At 42.3% G+C, this 26,579-nt stretch overlaps 1 protein-coding gene across 6 annotated transcripts in view; it reads left to right on the top strand.

Annotated features, from left to right (window-relative positions):
* CCDC169 (coiled-coil domain containing 169) overlaps positions 1–26,579 on the top strand; it is a 39,444-nt gene that overhangs the window by 5,136 nt on the left and 7,729 nt on the right. For 4 of the 6 annotated variants that reach the window (XM_053307891.1, XM_053307888.1, XM_053307892.1 and 1 more), the window contains exons 3-7: positions 2,727–2,837; positions 2,931–2,971; positions 20,347–20,445; positions 20,633–20,686; positions 26,307–26,383. In XM_053307891.1, the coding sequence (XP_053163866.1) occupies positions 2,727–2,837; positions 2,931–2,971; positions 20,347–20,445; positions 20,633–20,686; positions 26,307–26,383 (382 nt within the window). Of the gene's footprint in view, positions 1–2,726; positions 2,838–2,930; positions 2,972–4,881; positions 6,436–20,346; positions 20,446–20,632; positions 20,687–26,306; positions 26,384–26,579 lie in introns of those variants that run through there. The other 2 variants (XM_053307889.1, XM_053307893.1) reach the window with 2 other exon arrangements.

Here is a 26,579-nt window from a genome sequence, read left to right as displayed (position 1 = left end):
GGGCTCTTCCGGAGCCTGAGCCACGCACCGCAGGGGCTTCTTCGGCGGCTCATACCATTGGTGGCCTGGGTCCTTTGAACCCTTTTGCACAATAGTGGCTACGCCCCTGCGATTGCGAGAGCAATGAATGCACCACTGGGAGACATTAAAGACCAAGTTGAAGACCGATTGTCCTGGAGAGAATCTATCTATGTGGTCTCGAAGACTCGACACCGACTTGACGGCACTTAATCAATCAAAAAAACTTTTCCTCTACCCTGATTATTGTTCCTAAACTTGTAATAAAATCTGGTTTTGTATTTTGACCGTGAGGTTAGTAGTGTGCTTGAATAGAGTCTACCATTTCATGTGCCTGCTTGGCTCACAGTTTCTCCTGAAACCCAAAATACAAAGGGATGTTGGCTGCTTCCAATTTGGGTAGACGGGAAGGCCTGAGGCCACTGATTCCTAATGAACAAACTCTGAGATCTAGGTCCTCCTTCCTGGAGTCTTGGTGGCAGCAACATCAACACCCCCCCCCCAAAAGGAAATCTGAAGAATAGGGGTGGATAACACCAAATGGACCCCCAACAAGATCTTCATCACCCCATCTTGATGGAGAGCTGATATTGTAGCAAGCATGACTTACTTGCAACCAGTGACTGTTGCCGATGTCAATCTGATGTTTCTTTTTAGATTGTGAGCCCTTCGGGGACAGAGATCTATCTTATTTATTTATTTGTTATTTCTCTATGTAAACCACTTTGGAAACTTCTGTTGAAAAGTGGTATATAAATATTTGTTGTTGTTGTTGACTTGTCCCCTTAGCTAAGCAGGGTCCACCCTGGTTGGATATGAATGGGAGACTACATGTGTGAGCACTGTAAGATATTCCCCGCAGGGGATGGAGCCACTCTGAGAAGAGCATCTAGGTTCCAAGTTCCCTCCCTGGCTTCTCCAAGATAGGGGTGAGAGAGATTCCTGCCTGCACCCCTGGAGAAGCACCGCTGCCAGTCTCTGTGAACAATACTGAGCTTGATGGACAATAGTCTGACTCAGTATGTGGCAGCTTCCTATGTTCTTATTTGTTATGGCGTTATGTTGTTATGTGGTGATCAATTTAAAAGAGAAGCACAGAAGTTGGTTTTGAAACCTGATATGGTATCTTTCATATTTCTGATAGCCTTTTTGAAAATTGGTGTCACACTATAAAATGCATTTTTATGCGTTTTTTTAATTTAGTGCCTATGTAGGTGAGGTACAGTGTTGGGAAAAGACAGAAGAAATGGCTTCAAAAGAGCAGCAAAGTTTAGATGTCTTTTTGTTCATAAGAGAAGGAAAATAAGTTCATGTGGTGAGAATGATGCATAATCAGACTATCAGTGTTCTTAGTTTGAATAATAGGAACTGCAGGTACTAGGCGTGTGGAGCGTATCAAAATTATTGTGTCTTAGCCATAAGCCAGACACTTTCTGCTACACCACCAACTGAAGGGGTCACCCTACACCCCTGATTTTAAGTGCCTGATCTCAGTTGCACATGAGTGGAGTCGGGACTCCCAGTTCCAGGTATGTAGACACACTTGTCTTGTTGCTGTGGTATTGGGAGCTGACCTCACCCCTGGCATCAAACAGCAGTTTCAGAACAGAAAGAAACCGCTTTGTGGTGCCATAGTACTGTGTAAGATGTTTTTGCAAGGTGGGAGAGGCATATCCTTCCACAAAATGAACCCAAACCTCATAACGCAAGGATAACTGCACACCAGCTTGCAATAGTAGCAAGGTGTTTTCCCTTGCTCTGAAGGCTAGTATTAGCTTTCCTTGCACAGGGTGCTGTGGTAAGTGCTACAGCTCAAGTTACTCCTTCATAGTCTCTGTGTTATTCACATGATTGGGTTCTCTTCTGCATCTGTACAGAGCCTTGGAAACTTCCAGAGCTTATCCTCAGGGCTTTGGGGTGCAAGCCCCATCAGCCCATCTCTGAATAGATGCCATTTCCCCTCAGTTTTTCATCAACTGGTGCAGCAGCTTCTTCAGGAATACGCTCTCTGGTCGGTGTTTGTTCCTCAGCTCTTCTTCATATCTAAGGAAAGAAAAATACTCCTATCTATTTGATTTGATTCTTATTCTTTTTTTATCCTCTTGTACTTTTCCTATAATTTTTGTGATTTGCTTTCCTTCATACCCCCATTTTTAAAAAACAAACAAGCCTTTCTTGCCTCTCTTTCTGCGGCTCCACCCACCACCCACCCATCCACCCCCGTTCGACCAATGAGCACACAGAAATAAGCACAGAACCAAAGCAGGTAATCTCTGAACCCTTCTGAAATCACATGCAAGAAACCTCATTAGACCAGAGCAGAAGCTTGTCTGGAGCTTTTTTCTTTCCAGCCCAAGATGGTGCAAAATCAATACAGATACCTCTGCCAGGTGGCATTCAACTTGCCCCGTTCTCAGTTTGTTGGGAAAGGATTATCTCCCTCCCTTCAGATGTCCTATAATTCCTGGGTTGCAGCACCCCACAGCTTGAGAACCTATGAGGTAGAATTCTGACACATTGCAGATTTAAGAAGTGTTGTATCATGTTATGAATGGAAATTTTAGCATATACTTGCGGAGGTCCTGTGTTCAGACTTCCGTGGGCAAGTGCAAGCTTCTGCTTTTAGATGTGAAGATTGCAAGCTTTAGAAAGCAGATTAAGACAGTACAAGTTCCTGATAAGCATAGTAATTTATTTTTTGTTTTTAGACAATGAATGGAAAACAAGGTATGAAACGCAAATAGAATTTAACAGACAGTTAAAAAGGCAAATTGGTCTTCTCCAAGGAAAGATGGAGCATGTTCGTGGTAGCCCAACAGGTATGACTCCCCCCCCGGATCATTGATAGTTATCACACACAGATATACTGCATATTGTTTGTTGAAAGGCTCACATAATGCTCTTATTTATAGACAGATTGGCTTCTGTTCGCTCCTTTGATCAAATGCACCTGGTAAGTGTGTCATTTAATTGAACAAATATCTAGTGGTTCTGCCCTGTAAAGAAATGTATATTTCATATCACAGACAGATTTTTAAAATGCTGTCTTTTTGTTTGGGGAAATGCTTTGACTTCAATTATGTATAATAAGTGGCTTCTGCCATTGAATTGGCACACCTGTCTGTGCGTGCTTTCAGCTTTCAGCCCTGTGGAGAACCAGTCATACATGCCTTCTGCAATATGTTCAGTTTGCCTTTTATTATGGATTGGCAAATCTGCTTTCTTGGGGCTGCCTCAGGCATTATGAGAAAGTGGAATTCCTATTATTGCAAATAAATGTGCCTTTAAAAAAACCACAATAGTCTCCATCAGCATTCCCACTAACAGGGGTTCCCAGATATTGTTGACTACAACTCCCAGAATCCCCAAGCAAAAGCCATTGTAGCTGTGGATTCTGGGAGTTGTAAGTCAACAACATCTGGGAATCCCTGTTAGAGGGAACACTGGTCTCCATACTGTATGGAACATATGAAATGTGTGAAAACCCACAGAAGTGGTTTTTAACTGGACTGGTTAACTGGTTAAATACTAACCAGACTGAATGATGTGACTGGACAGTGAGAAACCTTGGAATTGCAAGCTCCCCCTCCTTGAATGCTGCAATTCCGTTCCCTGTGATCTTGCTTTGAAGCAAACCATGCTTTTCTTTTTCTGTCCAAACTGGCAAACGATGGTTTTTATCCGCCCTGCAAACCAAGATCAAACCCTGGCTTTGATCTTGCTTTGTATGCAAATGCACTGCATAATTTGTTGGTTTGACCAAAACACCAATCCTTGTCTTGCCACAAAGGCAGCATAAAAAAGAGGGAAGTGGAGGAGAAAATGTGACATACCAAGGCTCCTCATTGCTTATTCATGTAATGCCTAACAATAGTTTGGCATTACCTCTGAACCATCTTATTGTAGAAAGGGCCTCCTGACTCATGCCTGCTGTGGATCTGGATCCAAAGCATCATCAGTGGAAAGCGATCTGGACTTTGAGGCAACTCATTTGTTTGTTCACTAGAAATACCCAAGAAGGATATTCTTTTCAGAACGTGGTTTCCTCTCTCCCCCGCATAGGGATTAATTCCATTTAATTCCACTTGCATAGGTTAATAATCTTGAGTTAAAGTAATAATATACTAATCCATAATAATAAAGTATGTATGTAGGTATCTTGGGGATAGACTTGTTGAAATCCAAGTGCAATATTTAATAATAATGAAAATATTTGGATGGTGAACAAGGAAGCAAATTGGATTTGCAATGCACAATTGTTGCAAAAGGTCATTACTATTTGCTCTATTGAGCAGATATCTTTCTGAGAGTTGTTTCTTGCCCAGCATGTTATAGCCAATTCTTGTGTAAGTATACAGTATGCCCTCATTTTTTGCAGGGGGTTAGGTTCCCGGCTACTACTGCGAATGGGGAAACGGCGGGGGGGAGGAACCTTGCACCTGTGGGAAGCTGGAGTTTCTAAGTCTCCAAATCACACCCCTACACACACACACACACACACAAAGGGGGAACAGAAATAAGTAAGGAAAATAAATAATCAAAATAAAATAAAAGCAGAAATAAATTAGAAAAATAAATAATAAATAAAATAAGTAAAATGGTTCCCTGTGTGCCAAAAAGGCTTACAATAAATAATAATTTTAAAAAAGCATTAGGTGGTCACCAGCAACTGCCACTGTAAGGATGCTATGCTGGGATTGGATAGGAACAGTTCCTCTCCCCCGCTTAAGATAAAAGATCTGTCACTTTTAAAAGGTGCCACTTTGTTCAGTTAGCAGGGGTAAATTTGTAACACTGGTCTTGAGTTTTAAATTGTACTATACACCTTTAAATTGTTGAAACTAGCCATTGTGGATTGTACAGTATTGTTCAATACAAAGCCACCCCACACCCGGAAGAATCCAGTTGATGGAGCTGTACTGTACTTCACCTTCAGCGCTCCAACTGCAGCTTGAAAACACTCCAAAGTGCTCCTGCTCCAGTCTCCACCAACCACAGCTCCAAATTCCGCAAAAACCTGCTCCAAAACAGACTCCAAAGCACAAAACACTCCTTCTGCAACCTCCACCATCACAAAGCTCCTCCATCAAATGACGCAGATATAAAGTGCATGCTGAAAGCAAAACTGAAAATGGTCCCCTCGAATAGCCAAAACTGCATACCATGGGAAAAGAGACCAAGACTCCATTAGTGAACTGCAGATAGTTGGAATCTTGATCCAGGAACCTTCAAATAATGAGGGTCTCCTGTGCTGATTTTCCCCCTCTTGTTATGGTGTCTCTCCCAAAGTGATGGTGGAATAGAATTGACAAACATAACCAGAGGCAGTGGAGTAGAACTGAAAGGCATGGCAGATTAGAAAAATCTCTTTATGTCTATTGGAGTTGGATATTGAAACTGCTCCATAATATCAAGGACAACTCAATGGCATGCCTGCAGTGAGCATTGTTTAATTGGTAGACTTTAGTGCCCCGTATGCTTTATTTTATATTGGCTATAATTATGAAGCAATCAAAATGCAATCCCTTTGGAGCATGCTTTACTGTATCGTGGATTTTGCTTTCTGCAAAATTGGCCACCCAGCATCCTTTCATTAAGGGAGATTGTGGGGAATGTACAAAAGCTATTTCCAGAAATAATTTTTACATTAGCAGAAGGAAACCTCCATCTTTCTCTGTTGTTCTGTTCCTAGCATCAAAGCAACCAATAGAGAGAGTCTGATATGGAAATACACTGATGAATACTGAAGAGCTTCTATAGAGCTTCTATAGAGATTCTGATATCGTCTAGACAACATTGTAGTTGGGAACAGCCAAGTATAATGACTTTCCCATGATATACTTTCCCATGAAAGTATAATGACTTTCCCATGATAAGATGTAGAAATGCCCTAATCAGGAGCATCATGTCTCTGCTGTGGACTGCATCAGCCATGACTGCACCTGTGTTTCCAAATACTGTATGTTCATATCCTAGAAAATATGGCTGTTCACAATACCCAAGTCATATAGCATTATTGAAAATTTTAAAATGAGCCACCAGGGGGCACTTTATAACTACAGTAAATATGCTCCAAATTTCTAGGTTCCTGGTTTCAGAAAACCTATCTCCTGACACACGTTGGCAAGATGTTGAATGTATCAGGCACAATCCAACCAGTGTTAAGCACTTTGAAGTATCATTGGCTTCAGTAGAAGAGATTGAAATACATGTTTATTCTCCTGTTGACATCAATGGGGCTTCAAAGTGCTTTGACAATGTCTAGATTGTGCCTTCTGTATTGGTGTGTTTCATGCTCCATTTGAAGAGTCTGTTTTCAGTTCTGTCATAAACAGTACACTATAAAAACCAGTTTCACTAAAATGGAATTTTGGTTTCATTAGCAGAAAAGATGTAGCATCCCTTTGTGTGAGTGTTCCATTATTTTTATTTGTACCTAGGAAATGTAACGTGAGTTGTAAATCTCATAAACCCCACAGTTTCAGCCATGATATCAAAATAAAATATTTAATTAAATCAACTGCTCAAGACTGCCTGTTGTTGAAAAGAGGGAATATTTTTCTCTCTGTGACATGACATTTGCATTTGATTTCAAATGGCAGGTTGGCTAGATTGCAAGGATGCCATGGTGGCATGTGCACGCACACACACACACACACACACACGCACCAGTGTCTCTGCAGGAATGTTTCCAGGGCATCGTGTGTGTGTGTGTGTCTGTGTCTGTGTACAAAATCTTTAAAAAGCACATCTGACAAATATGTCAGTCACATCTGTGCCTCTACCCAATGGAGAAAAAGGAGTTTTGAGGCTATAATAAAATGCCACTAGCTCAGCAGTTAATATGCCAGATTCTGTGTAAAACAAATTTTCAGTCCATGGTGGCTTTTTTAAATGCATTTTGAATACTGGAGACTAATTAATTAGAAATGCTACTTGCATTTCTAATTGTGCAATATGCTGCTTTACCCAGAATGTGATTACTGAGTGGCTTTAAAAACTGGAAAATAATGTGCCACAAAAGGACTTAAAATTGCTGGAGTTGTTAAAATTAATAATATTGCATAGGGGAAAGGAAAGGGAAATGGAGTTGATAAGGCTGTTGCTCCTGAAGCCTGAGACTTCCAGAAGCAGAAGCCTTCCACAGTTCTGATGCTCCATGGCTTCTGTTTCTTTTTCTGCTACCTCGGAGTAAGCTCCACTTAACAGAGGGTGACTTGTTTCTGAGTAAATCTGCACAGGATTTAACATAGTTTGTGCAGGATGCCTGTTCAAGTTTCATCGAAGGTCTGCTGTTTTGTTTTTAAACTATCGCAGACTTTGGTGGCTTGTGCCATGCATGGATTATTGGTCTTCTGGAGAAGGAGAGTTTGCTTGTGGATAACTCTAGCTTGCTCATGAGTCACAGCAATGATCAGCCAAGACATAGCTCACATGCTGCACTTGGTGTTTCCTGTTGGATGGGATCATGGTGATCTGAGTGTGGAGGAGTACAGGTTACCAGTTTGTCATGTTCAGATAAGCTACCTGGTATGGTTTTAGCTTAGTGGGGCCCAGGAATACAGGGTGCTCACCAGCAGCTGTGGGACAGCCTCTCACCAGCAACCCCCTCCCCTGTGATGGTTTGTGCACGTGCGCTAGTGTGCACCGGTCACATCTCCTGCATCTATCATATGCAGGGGGCATGGCCACTAGTGGCAAGAAGGGCCGCGCTGCCTGTCTGCTGCTTACAGTCAGTGCTTCGCTCACACACTGTTTGGGTTAGGTGTGCTCTGCCACCATTTGCCCAGAGTCAGCCATTTTCCCAAGGAATAAGAGGCCTTATGCATCACGGCTCTCAGAGCAGGTTGGTAGTGGGAGATTTCTCAGTGGCCCACTGTGACTAGTTTGCAAAGAAAGTCATTGTATCCATTTCAATCTGAACTCCATCTAGAATACAGAGGCAATTGATGTGCCTTTGGCAGCTGCTTGTCCTGGACTGTAATCTGAGGATTTGGACATAATTTTTGGAAGAGTGAGGTTGTCGACCTGTGTGCTTGAGAGAAATTCTATCAGTACAGCAGAACACTGATGTACTGATAGGGCACCTAGACAGAGATGGACTCATCGTAGACCACTATGACTCTGTTACTTCCCACCTCCTACCCCAAACCTAGGTTGACTTGGGAACCTGGAGGGCAAATCTGGGAGAGTTTTGACTAACCAGGTTTCTGTAATAAATGTCAGATTGGCTTGCCTATCTAGAATCAAATCCTGGATAGCAGTGGACTCATCACTGACTGATCTGGCATTTTACAGGAATACCTCTTGGGGTGGGGTGATGACAAGGAGCTGTTTGCGAGAAGGACAGGAGGTAGGAGGCCTAGCCCCTAAATGTCTAATCTCCCTTTCCCTGTAATGGATTGTCATGTGCTCCCACCTTCTATTTGGAGCCAGACCATAATGGGATGAGAGGAGGACCTGGTCACTGCTTTGAGCATGAAGAGCTAGGGAAGTCAGAAGACTGGAGAGATCCACCCAAGACTACCACCCAGAAGAATGTCCCACTTGGAGAGTCTGGGGAATTGGGAGGGCCAAATATGCCCTGACTGGTCCCACCCTGCAGCTGGTCCATCTTGAACCAAAAGCCTCTAAGGGTGGGCCTTAATAGGTTCTGCCTCTAAGGAGAGGCAGTCCTTTAGATATCATGGGCCTAAGCTGGTTAGGGCTTTAAAAATATGGATTTTTAGCCTACTTCCCTTAAGGGAAAGTAAGCTTATGAGAACACCCAGATTTTTGTGTGTGAATGTCCCTGTGTATGTGCCCCCCTATTAACTTTGCAACACCTGAACCAATTTGAACCAATTTTTTTGCAGTTGTAGGGACACTTAGACACACCTCAGTGACACAATTTATGATGGTGTCCTCTACCTCAGTTCAAGATGGTGGGTGCACAATGTTTGAGGTGCAAGTGGGCTAACTTGTGAACTGCCTAACCGATTTGATCCAAATTTGGTACAGTTGTAGTGACATATAGGGATACCTCAATGGTGTAGTTTGTGATGATGTCATCCATCCCAGTTCAAGATGGTGGGTGTGTGAACGTTTGAGGTGCAGGTGGGTAAGATGGTAATTAATCAAGATTATAGTGAAAGGAAAGTAGGCAGATTAGTTCTTACCAGAACTTGTTTTTTCTCCAGTCATTGGTTCCAAGAAGCATAAGCCATTTTGATGAATTTGGCATGTGGCTATGTTCAGTCAACACTAACTAAACAGGCTAGATCTTGCTGGTGGGTCTTTTTGATGCATCTCTGATACAGATTAAGAAAAGATTTCTCACTGCAGAACTGGTGTACTTTAACTCTAGCACTAGAAAATAGCTCAGAGTACTTAGCGAAGAAGTGGGCTACCTCAGATAAACTATGTTAAGAACTTATTGGCACATTTTGGACAACAAAATCCTATTCCTCCCTCTTGTTTACTCTCACGCGCCTTTAGTTGATTGTTTCTTGTCTCTAAAGCAGAATGCAATATTCATTAGTAAATGTTTGTTTCGTTTTGTGGTGGTGTTTGCAGTTTGCCTTGTCAAAACCCAAGAGGGTTGCATGACAGATAACTTACCACTCTCAAAGTGTTTTCACTCCCTGCTACAAAGATTTGATTTTCCCACTTGCTTTGAAAAAAGTATTCTTTTTAGTGTCTTGCACTCTGAATACAGGGTGTTTTTTTTAAAATTTGTGGCACTTCTATGTGACATGAAACGTTGCACTTCATGAGTCTTATCTCTACTATGTCTATTGTGAACCGCATAATAAATCATTCCAGTATAACTGCACATTAGAAACAAATATGGACAACAGAATGTTACAGTATATCTCTGATGTGGGGGAAATGGTGAATGTTGTTTGTGTGACTGTGTGTGCACATAGAATGATCAGCAGCTGAAGAGGTTCAGTGCTCAATTTCCCTCTCCGTTTCTCAGAGTTCACACACGTACAGTTGATTTTATGTTATTTGTGGCGGGGGGGGGCGTTAACCACCCACACCAAGAGCTTATATTAAATGTGTCAAACCCCTTCTCCGCTCAGAAACACAGAGCTGTGAAATGGCTGGTGAAAAAACTAAAGAGATTAAGACATCTTTCATCCTCAGAAGCAGAAGGGGTTGTGACAGCTGGCCCGGGCTGCTCTTCGGGAGGCCGGAGCAGTGGTGGTTGGGGGAGTCTGCCAATGCTGTCTCTGCTGAGGCCACCTCTCCCATTCCCCACCGGACAAATGGAGGTACTAAGTACCCTTTCACTCCCCCCCCCCACCTTACTATAGGGAATGCCCTTTTACTTGTAAAGGGGAATCTGTTCTGGATTCCCCTTTACAAGTATATCCCCAAACCAGTTTGGTGGGTTGGACCAGGCTGGGGCGGTCCAAATTCAGTCCGAATTCAGACCGAACCTGCCAAACTGGTTCTCTGCACACCTCTACAAGGCAACTAGACCGGTATGCTGGACTGATAATAAAAGGTTTACTACCAAGGCTCTTCTTTCTCCTCTGGCCATAGAATTCTTTAGCCAGTTCAGACATAACAGCAAACCATTGTTTGTCACCTTGTGCTTGAGCAAGCATGGCTTAGACGTGCATGTTCCTTCTCATGTAAGGGGAGGAGGTTGGTAACTGCAATTGGTATAAATTATAGTTAACAAGCCAGGATATCAAACTGCTGTTTGTTCTGGGTCCAATATTCTGGTTTGTTAACGAATTGTTGTTTGTACAAAGTACAGTTTCTTGTATTTGGATGAAACGGGAAATTGTTCTTTGTTGCATACTGAGAACAGAAGCTTTTCCTCCACTCCCACATGAAGATGGAGGAAAGCATACAGACCCAAGGCCCATGCTTTCTCGTGCACATAATGACAAACTATACATCTTAACTTGGCCTGTGTTGGACTGTGCTGGAACTACATTCAGCAGTTGTTGCTGTAATATACTTTCATTTCCCAGCAATTTCTATTTTATTTATTTATTTATTTGAAACATTTAATATACCGCCCACTCTGAAGACTCTGGGCGGTGTACAAAAACATGCAAAGCAAGAAAACATTAAAATTACATTCTAAATTAAAAACTAAAGTAACTAACAAAAAAGAAAAAACCAAATAGGTAAACTACAGGGCAAAAGCCTGGCGAAAAAGAAAAGTCTTCAATAGAGATTTAAAAATTAGTAAGGAAGGGACTAAACAAATCTGAAGGGGGAGTTCCAGAGAAGTGGGGCAGCAACCGAAAAGGCCCTTTCACGGGTCCTAGTGCCCCAAACCTCTCGGAAATCAGGGACCAACAAAAGGGCCATCTGAGATTATCTGACCAGACGGGATGTAACTGGATGAGAGAGGCGGGTCTGTTGGTAGACAGGCACCAGACCTCGCAAGGCTTGGAAGCAGGGGCGGAGCCACCATTGGGCCAACGGGTTCAAAGAATCCTGGCCGGTGACCAATCAGGGGCCGCAAGAGTGGCCCCGACACGCCCCCCACGTCTGACGTCAGACGTGGTGGCGGTAGTTTAGCTCCCGAGCGGAGGCTGCGGGGCCCCTTCGGGAACTCAACTAAGGCTGGTGTTGCGTTTGCAGCGCCAGCCAGGAGTGGCTCATCCCTGCAAAGGCAGGGAAGAGTCGCTCCTGGCTGCGCGCTGTGAACACAGCACCAGCCTAACTAGCTCCTGAAGGGGCCGTGCGGCCCCCTCAGGAGCTAAGACTGGCGCTGCCTTCGCAACACAGCCCAGGAGCTGCGAAAGCAGTGCCAGCCTTCGTCTAACTGCCGAAGGGGCCGCGCGGCCCCTTCAGCAGTTAAGATTCAACTCCCGAGCGGAGCCTCAAGGCTTTGAAGGTCAAAACCAGAACCTTAAATTGAACTCGGAAGCAAATAGGCAACCAGTGCAATGACTGCAGGAGAGGTGTCACCTCTCCTGTCATATTTTCTGGCACCCATGCGTAGGCGAGCCGCTGCATTCTGGACCCGCTGTAGCTTCCCAATCGTCCTCAAAGGTAACCCTAGATAGAGAGCGTTACAATAATCTAAGCGGGAGATAACAAGGGCAGGGGTCACTGTCATTAATGCCTGCCGGTCAAGGTGAGGGCGTAATTGGTGAATCAGATGAAGCTGGGCAAAAGCACTTCTGACCGCAGCCTCCACCTGCTGTTCAAGCAGGAGGCGCGAGTCCAAATGGACCCCCAAATCACAAACAAGCTGGTGATAAAATAAATATTGTCATACTGAAGTGTGTTGAGGAAGAAACAAGAGTTTAGGCCCACTTTAAAGAGGAAGTATGTTCTTCCTCCTGGCACGTTCATCCGCCTGACAATTATAGAAGGATTGGCACATAGTCTCCTAATTTATTTTTTCTTCGTCAGAACCAAAGGAATCACTGTCCAGTTATATTTGCTCCTGTTTTATTTCAGTTTGGAATATAAACCAGCTTATGTGCAAGTGTGCGGCTATAAGTGGCTTTTGAATCTCAGTCTGAGAAGTTCAAAGTGAAGGTCAAACACTGCCAGCTGAAATGGTCTCCTAAGAATGCATTATCTAGCTCTTAAGGATTTAGTAGAATGTTAGAGTTTGCAGTGCATTATCACTTTATTAATAAGTCAGCCTCGCCTTTGTGCTTGTACAAGATTTCATTTCTATAGCTGATATTTGAGAGCAGCATCTCATTACAGGTGTACGGGTGCTCTGAGATTTGTTTCCTGGTTGTTTCAAAGTGACTTGAGAAGTCTGGCCCTTCTTGATCTTCCAGAAAGAGCAGTTTTTGTAGTTGGATTGACCTTGATTAATATAAAACTACACAAGTTCTTCAACTTTTATGAATTGATGGTACTTATGGAAAATGCTTATCTGGTTGAAGGTATACAAATCCCTTTTGATTTTTAATTAACTGCTGCTTCCTTTCTCCCAGCCTGACTTAGTGGCTGTTAAGGTATTAGGCATGAAGGTGAACTAAAGCAGGAGACTGAGGAAAAATAAAAGATTTGCAAGTTTAATTTTAAAAAACAAGAGCTTTTGTAGATCTGAAATCAGCATATAACTATTTATAAGTTCTGATTAGATGACTGGCTGTTTTTCTTTTCTGAATTACTTATGGCAGCGGCTATGACTTTGGACTTAAGTTATTTCCCCTCTTCAGCTTTAAATATAGACTTTTCACTCCTGGAATGCTTCCTCACGTTCACTTGGAAGCCTGACTGCTAATCGGCCTCCTCTTGGAAGAATTTACTTTGCACTATATGTTATTGTGTCACCTTGAAACAGGCGGAGTCCCTGAAGTAATGGCGTTCGTTCCTCATCAGAAGATACCTGGAAGGATTTGAAATATGTTTTCCCTTTTCTTCCTTCTTTCCATCTGAGAAGAGATGGCAATTTGCCTAGGCCATCGGCTTTATTTCTTTTCTTTCCCCAGACTTGTCTCTTAACCTAGCCTTTTTCTCAGTCCTCTCACAGCTCAACCCTCTCCAAGTGCCCCAACTGTCATATCTAGCCGCTGAATTCTAACGGCTCTCTCCCATCACAGCAACCTGCCAATATATAGCCACACTTCCTTAGTAACTGAATCTTCCTAGCAACCATGATACTCCAATAGCCACTGCAGGACAACCACACTGATTCTTTGTGTTCCATTTCTCACACGATATTCTTCACAGTACCTATGGTATCATATAGTAGGGGAAAAGAAAATGGCACATTAGGTGGTTTTCCATTCTCTCTCCCCCCACCCCCAAATATAGAGACAAGAATAGAAGAACTGCCATGCCATGTTGAACCAGATATCTATCTAGCCTAGCCCGCCATCTCAGATAGTGACCAAACGAATTGCAACTTTTAATGTGGTGATTCTCTTTATTTAGCACTGTAACCACCCTGAAGCTTTGGAATGGGAACTTCTGCATCTCTGGCAGCTTTTAGAATTTTTTGAAAAACACAAGTTACCCCTGCTAACTTGGCAAAGAGGCAACTTTTAATGTGGTGATTCTCTTTATTTAGCAGGGGGAGAATAACCAGCCCTTTCCGCCCCCAGCACAGTACCTCCAGTGACTGTTGCTGGTGTCTATCTTGCTCAGAATTGTCTACAGTGAGTGTTAGTAGCTCTCCAGGGTTTCAGGCAGGGTTCTCTCCAACCCCTTCCTGGAGATGCCAGGGAGTGAACCTGCATTCAGACATGCAGGTACGGATGTGCATGAGCTGTTTGTGCACTCCCTTGCGAGGCGGGGAGGGGTGCCTTTAAAGAAACAGGTAAGGAGCTCCTTACCTGCTCGCCCCCTCCCTGCTGCTCTTCCCCTGCTGGTGCTTGTTTTAGAAAAAGTCCGCAGGGCTGCAGCATTCCTTTGCACAGCCCTGATTGGTGCCGGCACGCACACTGCCAGGGTGCGCATGCGCCGGCCATTTGTATGGTCAGCAACACGATGCTGACCATACAAATGGCTGGCGCACATGTGCCTCAGCCACATGTGTGCTGACGCCAATCAGGGCTGTGGGAAGGAATGTGTTTCTAAAATCAGCTCATGTGGGTACAAAGCAGTGGGGAGGGAGCAAGTGGGCAAGGGGTGTTTTACCTGTTTTTTAAAGGCACCCCCCACACACACACACACCGCACGTTGAGCTGGCTCGAATGCCGGTGTTTGAACAGGCTCGGTGCTCCAGAAAGGTAGCGCCGAACCTGTTCATGCACATCCCTACATGCAGATGCTCTTCCACTGAGCATCTTCCATATTCCACTGAGCATCTTCCATATTCCCCCTATCCCTAAGGGGGAATATCTTTCAGAGCTCCCATGTAGTCTCCCATCCAGATCAAACCAAGATAAGACCTGCTTAGCATAGAGGTCAATTCACGTGCACTACCACAAGACCACCTTCCTTCCCCTGATGACTGCCCACCAGCATTGGCAGTAGCAGAGTGGCCAGAGCCAGCCACCCTTGCAGAGAAGTCCTGGAGCGAGGAGGAGAGCTGGTTTTGTGGTAGCAAGCATGACTTGTCCCCTTAGCTAAGTAGGGTCTGCCCTGGTTGCATATGAAAGGGAGACTAGAAGAGTGAGCACTGTAAGATATTCCCCTCAGGGGATGGAGCCACTCTGGGAAGAGCAGAAGGATCCAAGTTCCCTCCCTGGCTTCTCCAAGATAGGGCTGAGAGAGATTGGTGCCTGCAACCTTGGAGAAGCCATTGCCAGTCTGTGTTGACAATACTGAGCTAGATAGACCAATGGTCTGACTCAGTATATGGCAGCTTCCTATGTTCCTCTGGGAACCTTGCACCTTCAGGTAGGACCATATTCTCTTCCCTCAAGCCCTGTCAGTCACCCCAGGGCCCCCAGGAGGAGAGGCATTGCCTGGCCCAGACAAAGTTCCAGCTCTAAAGACTGAACACATGCTTGACTGCCTCCTCTTTCTCTATGGATCTCCTCAGGAGGAGAAGGGATCAGTGTTTTCTCAGGAGGAGGTCAGTCTTAAGGATCTAGGAAGAAACAGGGCTCCTTCTAGCTCTATAATATCCTCAGTTCTTGCCTGCACCTTTGCAGGGTGCTTTCCAGATTACACGTTACAGCAGCGGTAGTTTACTTCGGCTTGGCAGGATCATATTGAAACCATAAATAAAGGCTGTTGTGCAAAGCCACCAGCAGGGGGAGCAGTCTTTTCTAGCTTGCGCAAACCTCCTACAATGGGAAAATACAGTGCTTTTTCTTTTGGTAACGCAAAGATAAAATCCTAAAGAATGTATCAGAAATGTGAACTGCACCTTGCTGACAGCGCAGGGACTGCGATGTTGAAACACAGCTAGTACAGAAGCACACTTAACGGACACATAGTGACACTGTTGTAGCGTGTAATCTGGAAAGCGCTCCAGCTCCTCTGTCAGGTTGTGTCTCCAGCTGCCTACCTTGTAGCTTGGTCTGGTTGCTGCCCTGCTTGGTCCACCTGCCTTGCTGCCTTGCCTAACCTCGGTTTGGGCATGGATGCCTTGAAAAAGCTCACAGACGGGGTATAAGGCTGTCTCCCCTGATATTTCCTTCCCTGTGCTTGGTAATCAGAAAATCATAATGAGTGCTCTCTGAATAGGGGTGAGTATCCAACCTGTTTTGGAAGAGGTGGTGCTCCTTCTAAAGGAGCAAGGAAGCAGTCTGGAGACACTCCTGACCCAGCTTCGCTCCTGGTGACACAGGCTGCGGCTGCAGCTTCAGTTAGTGTGCCAGCTACAGCCAGTTCTGGAGAGAGAAAATCTGGCCACCATTACACATGCATTGGTCACATCTAGTAACATGCGCAACATGGGGCTCTCCTTAAAACCTTCAGAAAGTGCGACCGAGACAAAATGCATCTTCTATGTAGATCATATTACACCAGTGCTGTACAATCTGCATCGGTTCCTCCATTCGTTTCCAAGCTGCAGGATACTGGTCATTACCTTTAAAGTCCAAAATGGCTTAGGTCCAGAGCCTCAAAGGTCACCTACCTCCATATGAATCTAGGAACATAGGAAGCTGCCATATACTGAGTCAGACCATAGGTCCATCTAGCTCAGTATTGTCTTCACAGACTGGCAGCGACTTCTCCAAGGTTGCAGGCAGAAATCTCTCTCAGCCCTATCTTGGAGATGCCAGGGAGGGAACCTGGAACCTTCTGCTCTTCCCAGAGCGGCTCCATCCCCTGATAGGAATATCTTTCCCTCTTCTAGTCTCCCTTTCATATGCAACCAGGGCAAACCTTGCTTAGCTAAGGGGACAAGTCATGCTTGCTTCCCCAAGACCAGCTCTCCTCTCCAAGCTGCCTGCACACTGAGATGATCAAAGAGGGCCCTGCTTCGTATTTGACTGCCTTGGGAGATGAGATTGATAGGAGCCTTCTCAGTGGCCGAAGCATGCCTAGCCACATCTCTTCTTGTTTTGAGGTGATGGGTGAAGACCACTCTCTCTCAGCGGGTCTTTGTCAACGGACTACCCCATGGCTGCCACCAAGTTTATGGGGGAAATCCAAAGTATTGGTAGTTACCTATAAATCCCTTAACAGCTTGGGCCCAGGGTCTGAGAGAATGCTGCCTTCTCCATGAGCTGCTTCATCACTTATTAAGATCGTCTGGGGAGGTCTGCGTACAGTTGCCATTACCTCATCGGGTGGCAACATAGAGTTGGTCCTTCACTGTAACTACCCTGAAGCTTTGGAATGGGAACTTCTGCATCTCTGGCAGCTTTTAGAATTTCTTGAAAAACACAAGTTACCCCTGCTAACTTGGCAAAGTGGCACCTTTTAACATGGTGATTCTCTTTATTTAGCAGGGGGAGAATAACCGGCCCTTTCCACCCCCAGCACAGTACCTCCAGTGACTGTTGCTGGTGTCTATGTTATGTTTCTTTTTAGATTGTGAGCCCTTTGGGGATAGAGAGCCATCTTATTTATTTGTCATTTCTCTGTGTAAACCACCCTGAGCTATTTTTGGAAGGGCGGCATAGAAATCAAATTAATAACAATACCTATTCAGTCAAGCTTTTGGTTAGATTTAAGTAGTTTTTATATAGTTTTTAAAATGTTTGTATTAACATTGTATTAACATTAACTTCCAGGGTTTTTAAATAGTTGTAATTGGTTTCAATGTTATAACCTGGTTTTCAGGGTTTTTAATTGTTCTGATTGTTTAATTGCTGTTTTATGATGTTTTAATTGTTAATTGTTGTTTTACATTGTTTATAACTTCTGTTTTAATTGTTACTGATTTTAATGGTTTTGTTTTAATTGTAAACTGCCCTGAGGCACTTTGGAAGGGCAGTATAAAAATCAAATACATACATACATACATATATAGATTGTTTTGCTAGTTTTAAAATTTGTATTTTGGTTTGTATAAACCACTTCAAGATACAAGTTTTGGTGATACAGAAATGTTCAAAATAAGTAAATTGGCTTTCAGTAACTCTTATTCTAGGCACCAATATTCTGTAAAAGAGCATGTTATGTTTCATTCAAGAGAAAATTCTCTGTAGTTGAGCTGTATGTTTGATTTTTGGTTTTGGTTTTAGAAGAGAAACCAGTGGCTTTTCATATTTTTCCATGCTGTGTGTTACTTTCTCTAGAAGATTAAAGTTAACAGCCAGCTGCCAAGCCATGGGAGAATTGTTCTTGAAATCTGGGGCTCTAGTGTCAGTTTCTGACTCTCAAATCACCAGGGGGTTTATTGCAGTATGCCAGCATCTTTCTAATAACACATCACCTTTGTCCACTTCCCCATAAACTCTGCTCTCTAGCTTTTTTTTACGGTGGGGGGATGGAAAATTCAGAAATAGACAGCTGTCCCTTGTGGAAATAGTGTGACATGGTTTTAATGAACAAATTAAAAAAAACCCTTTCCTATTGTATCCTCAGAGTCTGCTGTGCTCGCGCATGGCTGACTTGTACTTGCAAAGAATTTCTGCAATGTGTTTCCTGCTGAGGTCCCATCACACAGGTTTAGTGGAAATCTAAAGTTGAATCTTTTGTGGAAGTGGATTCCATGTTCTCAGTGATAATGGGGTGACAATAGCCCTATCAGACATGATGTTGAACACTCATTCAACGAGTATACAGTGTACACAGGTACAGTTATTTGCACATCATGTTGAACACAAACAAGTACAGCAGTACACTCCTTCCTATCTGTGCCATGCATTTGAGGAGCCTAGACCCAGGTTAGTTTTTAAAATGAATGCAGGTACAGTCATTCACACAGAAACCTGTATGAGTGTATAAGACATCTGTACAGTTGTACAGCATAATATAGTACCTTAAAATTGAAACCTTTATGACACTTGAATGATTCCCTGTTTATTTTTAAATGTTGGGATTGGAGGTCAACACACTGGAAATGTAATACTGTCAAAATTCCCATTCTATCCTCTGTATTACTTGCTGGTCCTAATTTTAGGTCTGTATGCTCAGTAGTTGCAGCCAAGAATGGCCATTATCCCTAATTTGTGACCGGGATGCAACGGATGCATTGGAGATGCAACAGGATGCATTGGTTTAACGAGATGCTTTGGAGCGGTGTGTCCTGGTGCTTTTATACTACTTATTCACTTTGAAGTATATTGCACTTTTCCCCTGGTATTATTAGTAATTGCCTCTTTTGGTAGCCCAGCAGCAGCAGCCCAAATTTATTTGTCGAAGGAGAGTCACTGACCCTACTGCATGTGTGTTTGGAACTCCCAAACATACAAAAGAGATAGGCAGGTGTCAGGTCAGCTCCAACCCCTGCAAAGAAACCTCAGACTACTTTTGGGCAAACATCACTCCAGCAGTAGCCTTGAGTAACCAAGCACAACAGCTGTACCTTTTTTCCTTGTGCACTTTGGTTCCTTTACTAAACAGGCATGAGAAGAAATCAGGTCATTGTAGTTGGGTGTAATGAACGAGGGTGGTTTGGGGCCTTTCTTTTAACTTTTGTACACAGGGTTTGTTTGTTTTTAAAAATTATTTTAAAGAACGAACATTACAGTCCAAGACACTCCCAAGAATGAAACACTTTCATATAAAGTTTTAAAATAAAAAGAGAGACGTTTGAAAAATAAGAGCACCTTTGGAAAACTCTTTTTTTTTTTTTGCAAGATAAAACACAAGAAAGCAGTATCGTAAATCAGAAAAAAGAAGAAATTGGAACTCTGTGGGTACTGGCAATTATTATAAGTAGTAGTATTAGTCCCAGTGCTTAATGAGACAAAACTCCTCTTCAGGGGATGGAAGAGAAGCAGAAACGTCCTGCAGGACACATAAGAGGTCTTGCAAGATGTTCCAGTTCCTTTGGGAATGTTGTTTGTGATAACATCTTTTCCCCGTCTCTGAAGAAGAGCCTCAAAATGTGTTGGGGCTACTAGAAAAAATATTTCTGATTAAATTGCCTCCTGCATCCAGAGAGTTCTTTTTTGTGTGTGAGGCAAGATTTTGCATATGAATGTCAGCATGATGCCAAAAAAATGCTGCTCCAGTGTAAGCAAGAAACTTCTTAAAGTAAAACTGACTTGTGCAACTGTACTATAAATGAGAGTTATTAAAAGCTCCATGGTTTTACTCTACTGGAAAGGATGTAAAACAAACTGAACTAAAAGCATCTCATTAAGACACTGAAATGTACAGTGCAGAATTGATAGTAATGTTTGGCCTATATTGACTTCTCTCCATCTCTCTAGGTAAGTCCTTAGGGAACTTGTAAAAAGGAAGAGGAACCATACAAGGGCTAAGCTTTTAAAGTGCACAGCCACAGATTCTAGATTGTGGTAATGTTCCTTTTCAAATCGAGTGGCATGGGAAGGAAATATGTATGAACTTGTTGATTTTATTTTGTGTGCACAATGGCAGGATTCTTTAAATCAGTTTCTTAAACAACTGGAAGAAGAGAAGAAAGGTCTCCAGAACCAGCTGAAAGATTATGAGCTTAGATTGGATCAAGAAGCAAAGGTTTGTATTCTGCCTTAACATAGACTCAAGCACTTTTCAGATATCTCTTTTGCAGTCTGTTGCCTATGACACTGATTTTAATAATTGCAAAAAATATTTAAAAATCATAATCCTGAGTATGCTTGTTCTCTTAACTTTTTTTTGTAAGCTCTTCTATAGTAACCACTTATCTGTTTTCGGGATTTAGGCTTACCATAAAGCTAATGATGAACGCCGCACATACTTAGCAGTGATTTCACAAGTAAGTCCAAAAATCTCTATAGCCTGATGAGAAAACATTTCATCCTAAGCTGATCACTGCCATTTTCCCACTGGACTTTTCTTCTCTATTTTAAGCTGATTTACCTCCAAGCCAGGGAACTCCACAAAGCTAAATCTGACTCAGCTGGAATGCTAGAAGGGGATGTTAATCACTCATACCATCTTTTTGTCCTTGTAAACTTTATGGTTGAATCAGTTCTGCTACAGGGCAGCACAGATTCATGACAACCAATTGTCTACTAAGCTCAGTTTTTATTCTTATGTTTCCTGGATTGCATTGAGTTTTACTGCTCATAGACTTTCTCCATATATAACTCTCCCTCCCACCCACCATTCTATTTTAAAAATACAGAGCATTGCTCTAGTTAAATATTTGTACCCTTTTGAAAGCATCATTATTTAGGAGGTTTTCAGTTTCAATATAAGTTATTTTTATTTTCAGCATCTTGTGAAACACTGTTACCCTTTGTGACTGTGTCAGTGAGGCTCTCAATAATAATATAAGGTATAATATTTATGAAGTATACAGTGTATAGTGTATATTTAGAGAGAGACTCTCTTTAGTTCCTTGTATTGTTCTAAGGAAGCTGTTCCTTAAATAGTGTAAAAAATCACAGCTTGGCATGATCCTTTGCTGTTTTACAAACAAACAACTGTCATTGTGTTCATTGTGTACCAGTCCAGAGAAAAGGAAGGCTGTAATTAGCAACATTTCTATATATTTAACCAGTAGGCAAATGGTTCACTCTCTGTAATTATGTCTGTCTTATGGAATGAGGTAAAATTGCTAAAGAACAATTCCCCTTGCTAGGCTGGCCAATACTGATGCATTTGTGTTGTGTAACCTAAATATAATGAGGAGGAGGAAGGAAAGATGAGAAATGTGGTGGTGTCTTGTGTGTGCGCACAGACCTTTTATTTTAAATTATTCAATACCTGTTCAGCAAGTCACTTTAAAAACAAGTGGTGCAAGCAAAAAAAGTTCGGTGTACCTCCATCCTCTTGAAAGCAATGAGATTTCTATATTTTAAGTGAGAGGCGTAGCAGGTACTATTCAAAGTACTTGCTAGGATCACTGAGATCTCAATAGACTCTTTCTTTCTTTCTTTCTTTCTTTCTTTCTTTCTTTCTTTCTTTCTTTCTTTCAACATCTTTGTAGATCTTATTATTGAAAGAATGTGGAAATAGTTTAACATGTCTAAAAAAACCACAAGATCTAGAAGTCAACTTCTTTCAAAAATCAGAAAGACATTTTCTTCAAGCATCTTTTCTAAAATCATTTAGATTTTACTTTAAACGGCAGCCATGATTTTAGATTCACAATAAAAGCACCCGTTCTCACCCATGGCTGCCCCAGATTGGTTTGAGATTTGATTTGCAGTAACTTGTCACAGTTGCGTAGCACAAGAAAATTACCTGAAACTGCAACACTTCAGGAAGTATGGTGTTAGATTTATCATGTGTATGGCATAATAACTTTTCTTAAGTTTCCCATGTAGATGATCTCAGGTTCATATGTGGTTTGGTGTTATGGGAATGAACCTTCTAGGAGCCTTGGCTCATGCACTGTCCCTCATCCCTTCAGCCACTGCAGTTGCTTCCCTCCTTTCTGGTTTGAGGTAAACCGTGATGTGCCATTTTGTCTTAACTGAAAAATATGGCTTACACTTATCTTTCAAAGAAGTACAGTTGTCCCTCACAAACCACAAGCATTCTGTTCCTGGAAACCCTTGCGGTTGGCAAATTTGTGGTTGACAAGGCATTTAAATGAATGAGAAACGGGGTTGGGGGAATCGCAATTGGGAAAGTAACTAAAAATAAAGAAAAGATCCCCCGGCCCCCAGAAATGATCCCCTGACCCCTGGAACCCACGCCCCAAACTCCAGAAATGAACCCCTGACCCCGGAAATCCCCCCCCCAATTGCCCCAATTTATTATTATATTATTTTACACAGTTAGACAGGTGTTATTGACTGGTTTGTTTTATCCAGACATCGAGTCCTTCCCAAGGACGTGGGATGCCAGAATTTTATTATCAATGTTGTTGCTGCTGTTATAGATATCGTCACAGAATATAGGCTGTTCCCAGTAAAGCTGCTTTTTGTAATTGGCTGATGGTGATTTCTGTGGCCCCTATGGTGTTGAGGTGCTCTTCAAGGTCTTTTGGAACTGCACCCAGGGCGCCAATTACCACTGGGATTATTTGGGTCTTTTTCTGCCATAGCCTTTTAATTTCAATTTGTAGATGTTTGTATTTGGTGATTTTTTCTATTTCTTTTTCTTCTATTCTGCTATCCCCTGGTATTGCTATGTCGATTATTTTGACTTGTTTTTCTTTCTTCTCGACTACAGTTATATCTGGTGTATTGTGTGGCAGATGTTTGTCTGTTTGTAATCTGAAGTCCCATAATATTTTTACATCTTCATTTTCTACCACTTTTTAAATTTTATGGTCCCACCAATGTTTGGCTACAGGTAGCTTGTATTTTTTGCAGATGTTCCAGTGTATCATCCCTGCTACTTTGTCATGCCTTTGTTTGTAGTCAGTCTGTGCGATCTTTTTACAACAGCTGATTAGGTGGTCCACGGTTTCATCTGCTTCTTGACAAAGGCGGCACTTGCTGTTTGTTGTTGACTTTTCTACTTTTGCTCTTATTGCATTTGTTCTTAGTGCCTGTTCTTGTGCAGCCAGTATTAAACCCTCTGTTTCTTTCTTCAAGTTGCCATTCTTAAGCCATTGCCAGGTCTTGGTGATGTCTGATTTTCCACTTATATTGTGCAAATATTGAACATGCAGGGGCTTATTTCTCCATTTTTCTGCTCGGTTCTTGACTTGTTCTTTCTTGTAGGCCTGCTTTGTTTCATTGGTGTTGAATAGTTTTGCATTATTGACCATTTGAAGTGCATCTTCTTCACTGTCCTTGATATATTCTTCAAGACCTCTTTTCTCCTCCTCTACTGTTTGATGGACTTGCAGCATTCCTCTTCCACCTGAGCTGTGAGGGAGGTAGAGCCTATCTACATCACTGCGGGGGTGTAGAGCATGATTGATGGTCATGATTTTCCTGGTCTTACGATCTAGCGTCTCTAGCTCTGCCTGGGTCCAGTCTATTATTCCTGCAGTGTACCTGATAACAGGTGTAGCCCAGGTGTTTATGGCTTATATGGTGTTCCCGCCATTGAGTTTGGACTTGAGGATTTTTCTAACTCTCCTGATGTATTCACTTCCAATTTTTCTTTTAACTTCAGTGTGTGCGATGTTATCAGCCTGGAGAATGCCCAGGTATTTGTAATGTTCTTTCTCTTCCAGGTTCTTGATCTTGCTTCCATTGGGCAGTTCTATTCCTTCTGTTTTTGTTATTTTCCCTCTGTTCATTATTAATGCAGCACACTTGTCTAGTCCAAACTCCACTGCTATATCGCCACTAAATATACGGACAGTGTTTAGCAGTGATTCGATTTCTGACTGGGACTTTCCATACAACTTCAGATCGTCCATGTACAGCAGATGGTTGATTTGACTTGATGTTTTAGATGTTTGGTATCCGAGGCCTGTTTTGTTTAGTATTTGTGAAAGTGGGGTCATGGCGATTACAAACAACAGAGGGGATAGTGAGTCCCCTTGGAAAATGCCTCTTCTAATGCTAACCTGTCCAAGTGTTTCGCCATTGATTGTTAACTGTGTACTCCACATGCTCATTGCTTTTTTTATAAATACCTGAATGTTTTTGCTGACACCAATTGTTTCTAAACATTTTAGTATCCATGTGTGAGGCAATGAATCAAAGGCTTTCTTGTAGTCAATCCATGCAACACTTAGATTGGTTTTTCTTCTCTTGCAATTTTCTAAAATCATTTTGTCAATCAGCAGCTGGTCTTTTGTGCCTCTGGTGTTTGGGCAATTTCCTTTCTGTTCAACTGGAAGCTGTTTGTTAGTTAATAAGTGTTGCATCACTTCATCTGCTATTATTCCAGTTAATAATTTGAACATGGTTGGCAAACAGGCTATTGGTCTATAATTACTTGGAACTGCACCTTTTGCTGGGTCTTTCATTATGAGATGAGTTTTCCCAGTTGTTAGCCATTGTTCGATATCACCTCCTTGCAAAATGTGATTGAACTGTTTTGATAGTTGTTTATGAAGGCTTGTTAGGTGTTTAAGCCAAAAGCCATGCAGTTCATCGTCGCCTGGAGCAGTCCAATTTTTAATTTTCTTTGCTCCTTCACTTATTAATTCTGGTGTTATTATTAGATCTTGCATTTGTTGGTTACATTTTTTGACCTTTTTCATCCAGCCTGCTTTTTTATTATAATGTATTGGATTGTCCCATAATTTCCCCCCAGAATTGCACTGTTTCTTCTTTATTTGGTGTTTCTACGTTTCTTGCAGTTTCTCCTTCTATGCTTTGGTAGAAACGTCTCTGATTCGACTGGAATTGGAGCTTCTGCCTGTGTTGTGTAGTTCTGGCTTCATATCTGCTAATCTTCTTTGACACTGCTGTTATTTGCTGCTTTATTATTTCCAGGACTTCTCTAATTTTCCTTGAATCTAGGTGGTATTTTTGGATCAGATACTGTTTGGTGTTTTCATTCTTCAGCTTCTTGTCTTTCATATCTTTCAATTTACTAGCATCTGATCTAAGCCTGGAGATTTTATTTTCTAATCTAATCTTCCATTTAGGTGATGTACTACTTTCTTTTTTGACAGGTCCATTGATCTTATATCCGAGCTCTTGTGTTGTTATTGTTGCTGCACTGTACATTAGTTGGTTTGTTTCTTGCAAATTCTTGGTCGTTATTTCTGCAAGTGCATCATTGACATCTTTTAATGCCTGAGCAAGTTGTTTTTTGGCAACTGTTTTTAGAGCTGTAAGTCGAACCCTGGTGGTTGTTTGGTTCATGTGCTCAGTTATTTTTTGCTTTAGTTCTTGTTGCTTTTCTGTTAAATGGCATTTGGGTTTTTGAGGTGAAGGCAAAGGGGAGGTTGTATTATTATTATTATTATTATTATTATTATTATTATTATTATTACATTTATATCCCGCTCTTCCTCCAAGGAGCCCAGAGCGGTGTACTACATACTTTTCTTTTTCACAACAACCCTGTGAAGTAGGTTAGGCTGAGAGAGAAGTGACTGGCCCAGAGTCACCCAGCTAGTATCATGGCTGAATGAGGATTTGAACTTGGGTCTCCCCAGTCCTAGTCAAGCACTCTAACCACTACACCACGCTGGCTCCATGCCACGAGTACTTGGGTCGCAGTTGGCGAGGGTGGTGAAAATTTCCCAGTCGTGGATACAAAAATCCATGATTGGGAAACACGTGATTGACAAAGGACGACTGTATTGGAAACCACAGTTTTCAGAAGGAGGAGAGAGCTGCTTGAAGGCTGCTCTTATAGTGCCAAGCACTGATTTGGAATTGCATTTGTATCAGCCTCAGTAATCTTTACAACACCTGTTTAAGGGGGGACTGATGCTGTAGAAGTTACGCATAGCATATATTTACATGCAGATGTTGTGTTAAACATCTCTGTCAAATTAGGTGGTTCTGTGTCCAGCTTGTGTAGAGTTAGAAATTAACATGTATTCATTTCTGCAGATATCGGGATCACAGAAATTGTTTGAGAGACAGAAAACAGATGGAGTGGAAATCAAGAGGGAAAACCAGATTCTCAAGTAAGTAACATTCATTCATTCATTCATTCATTCTTCATTCATATATTTATCATGTTTTTATCCTGCCCTTCCTCTGTGGAGTTCAGGGAAGATTGTGTGAAGACATCCCATGTTTTTATTGCAGCTTTGTAGAGAGGTAGGTTAAACTAGCTAGCCATCCTGGAAGGTTAATGAAGGGATTGAACCTGGGCCTCCT

This window comes from Hemicordylus capensis, chromosome 3 (assembly GCF_027244095.1).
Source record: "Hemicordylus capensis ecotype Gifberg chromosome 3, rHemCap1.1.pri, whole genome shotgun sequence".
Lineage (NCBI taxonomy): Eukaryota > Metazoa > Chordata > Lepidosauria > Squamata > Cordylidae > Hemicordylus > Hemicordylus capensis.
This window is presented reverse-complemented; position numbering and strand designations above follow the sequence as displayed.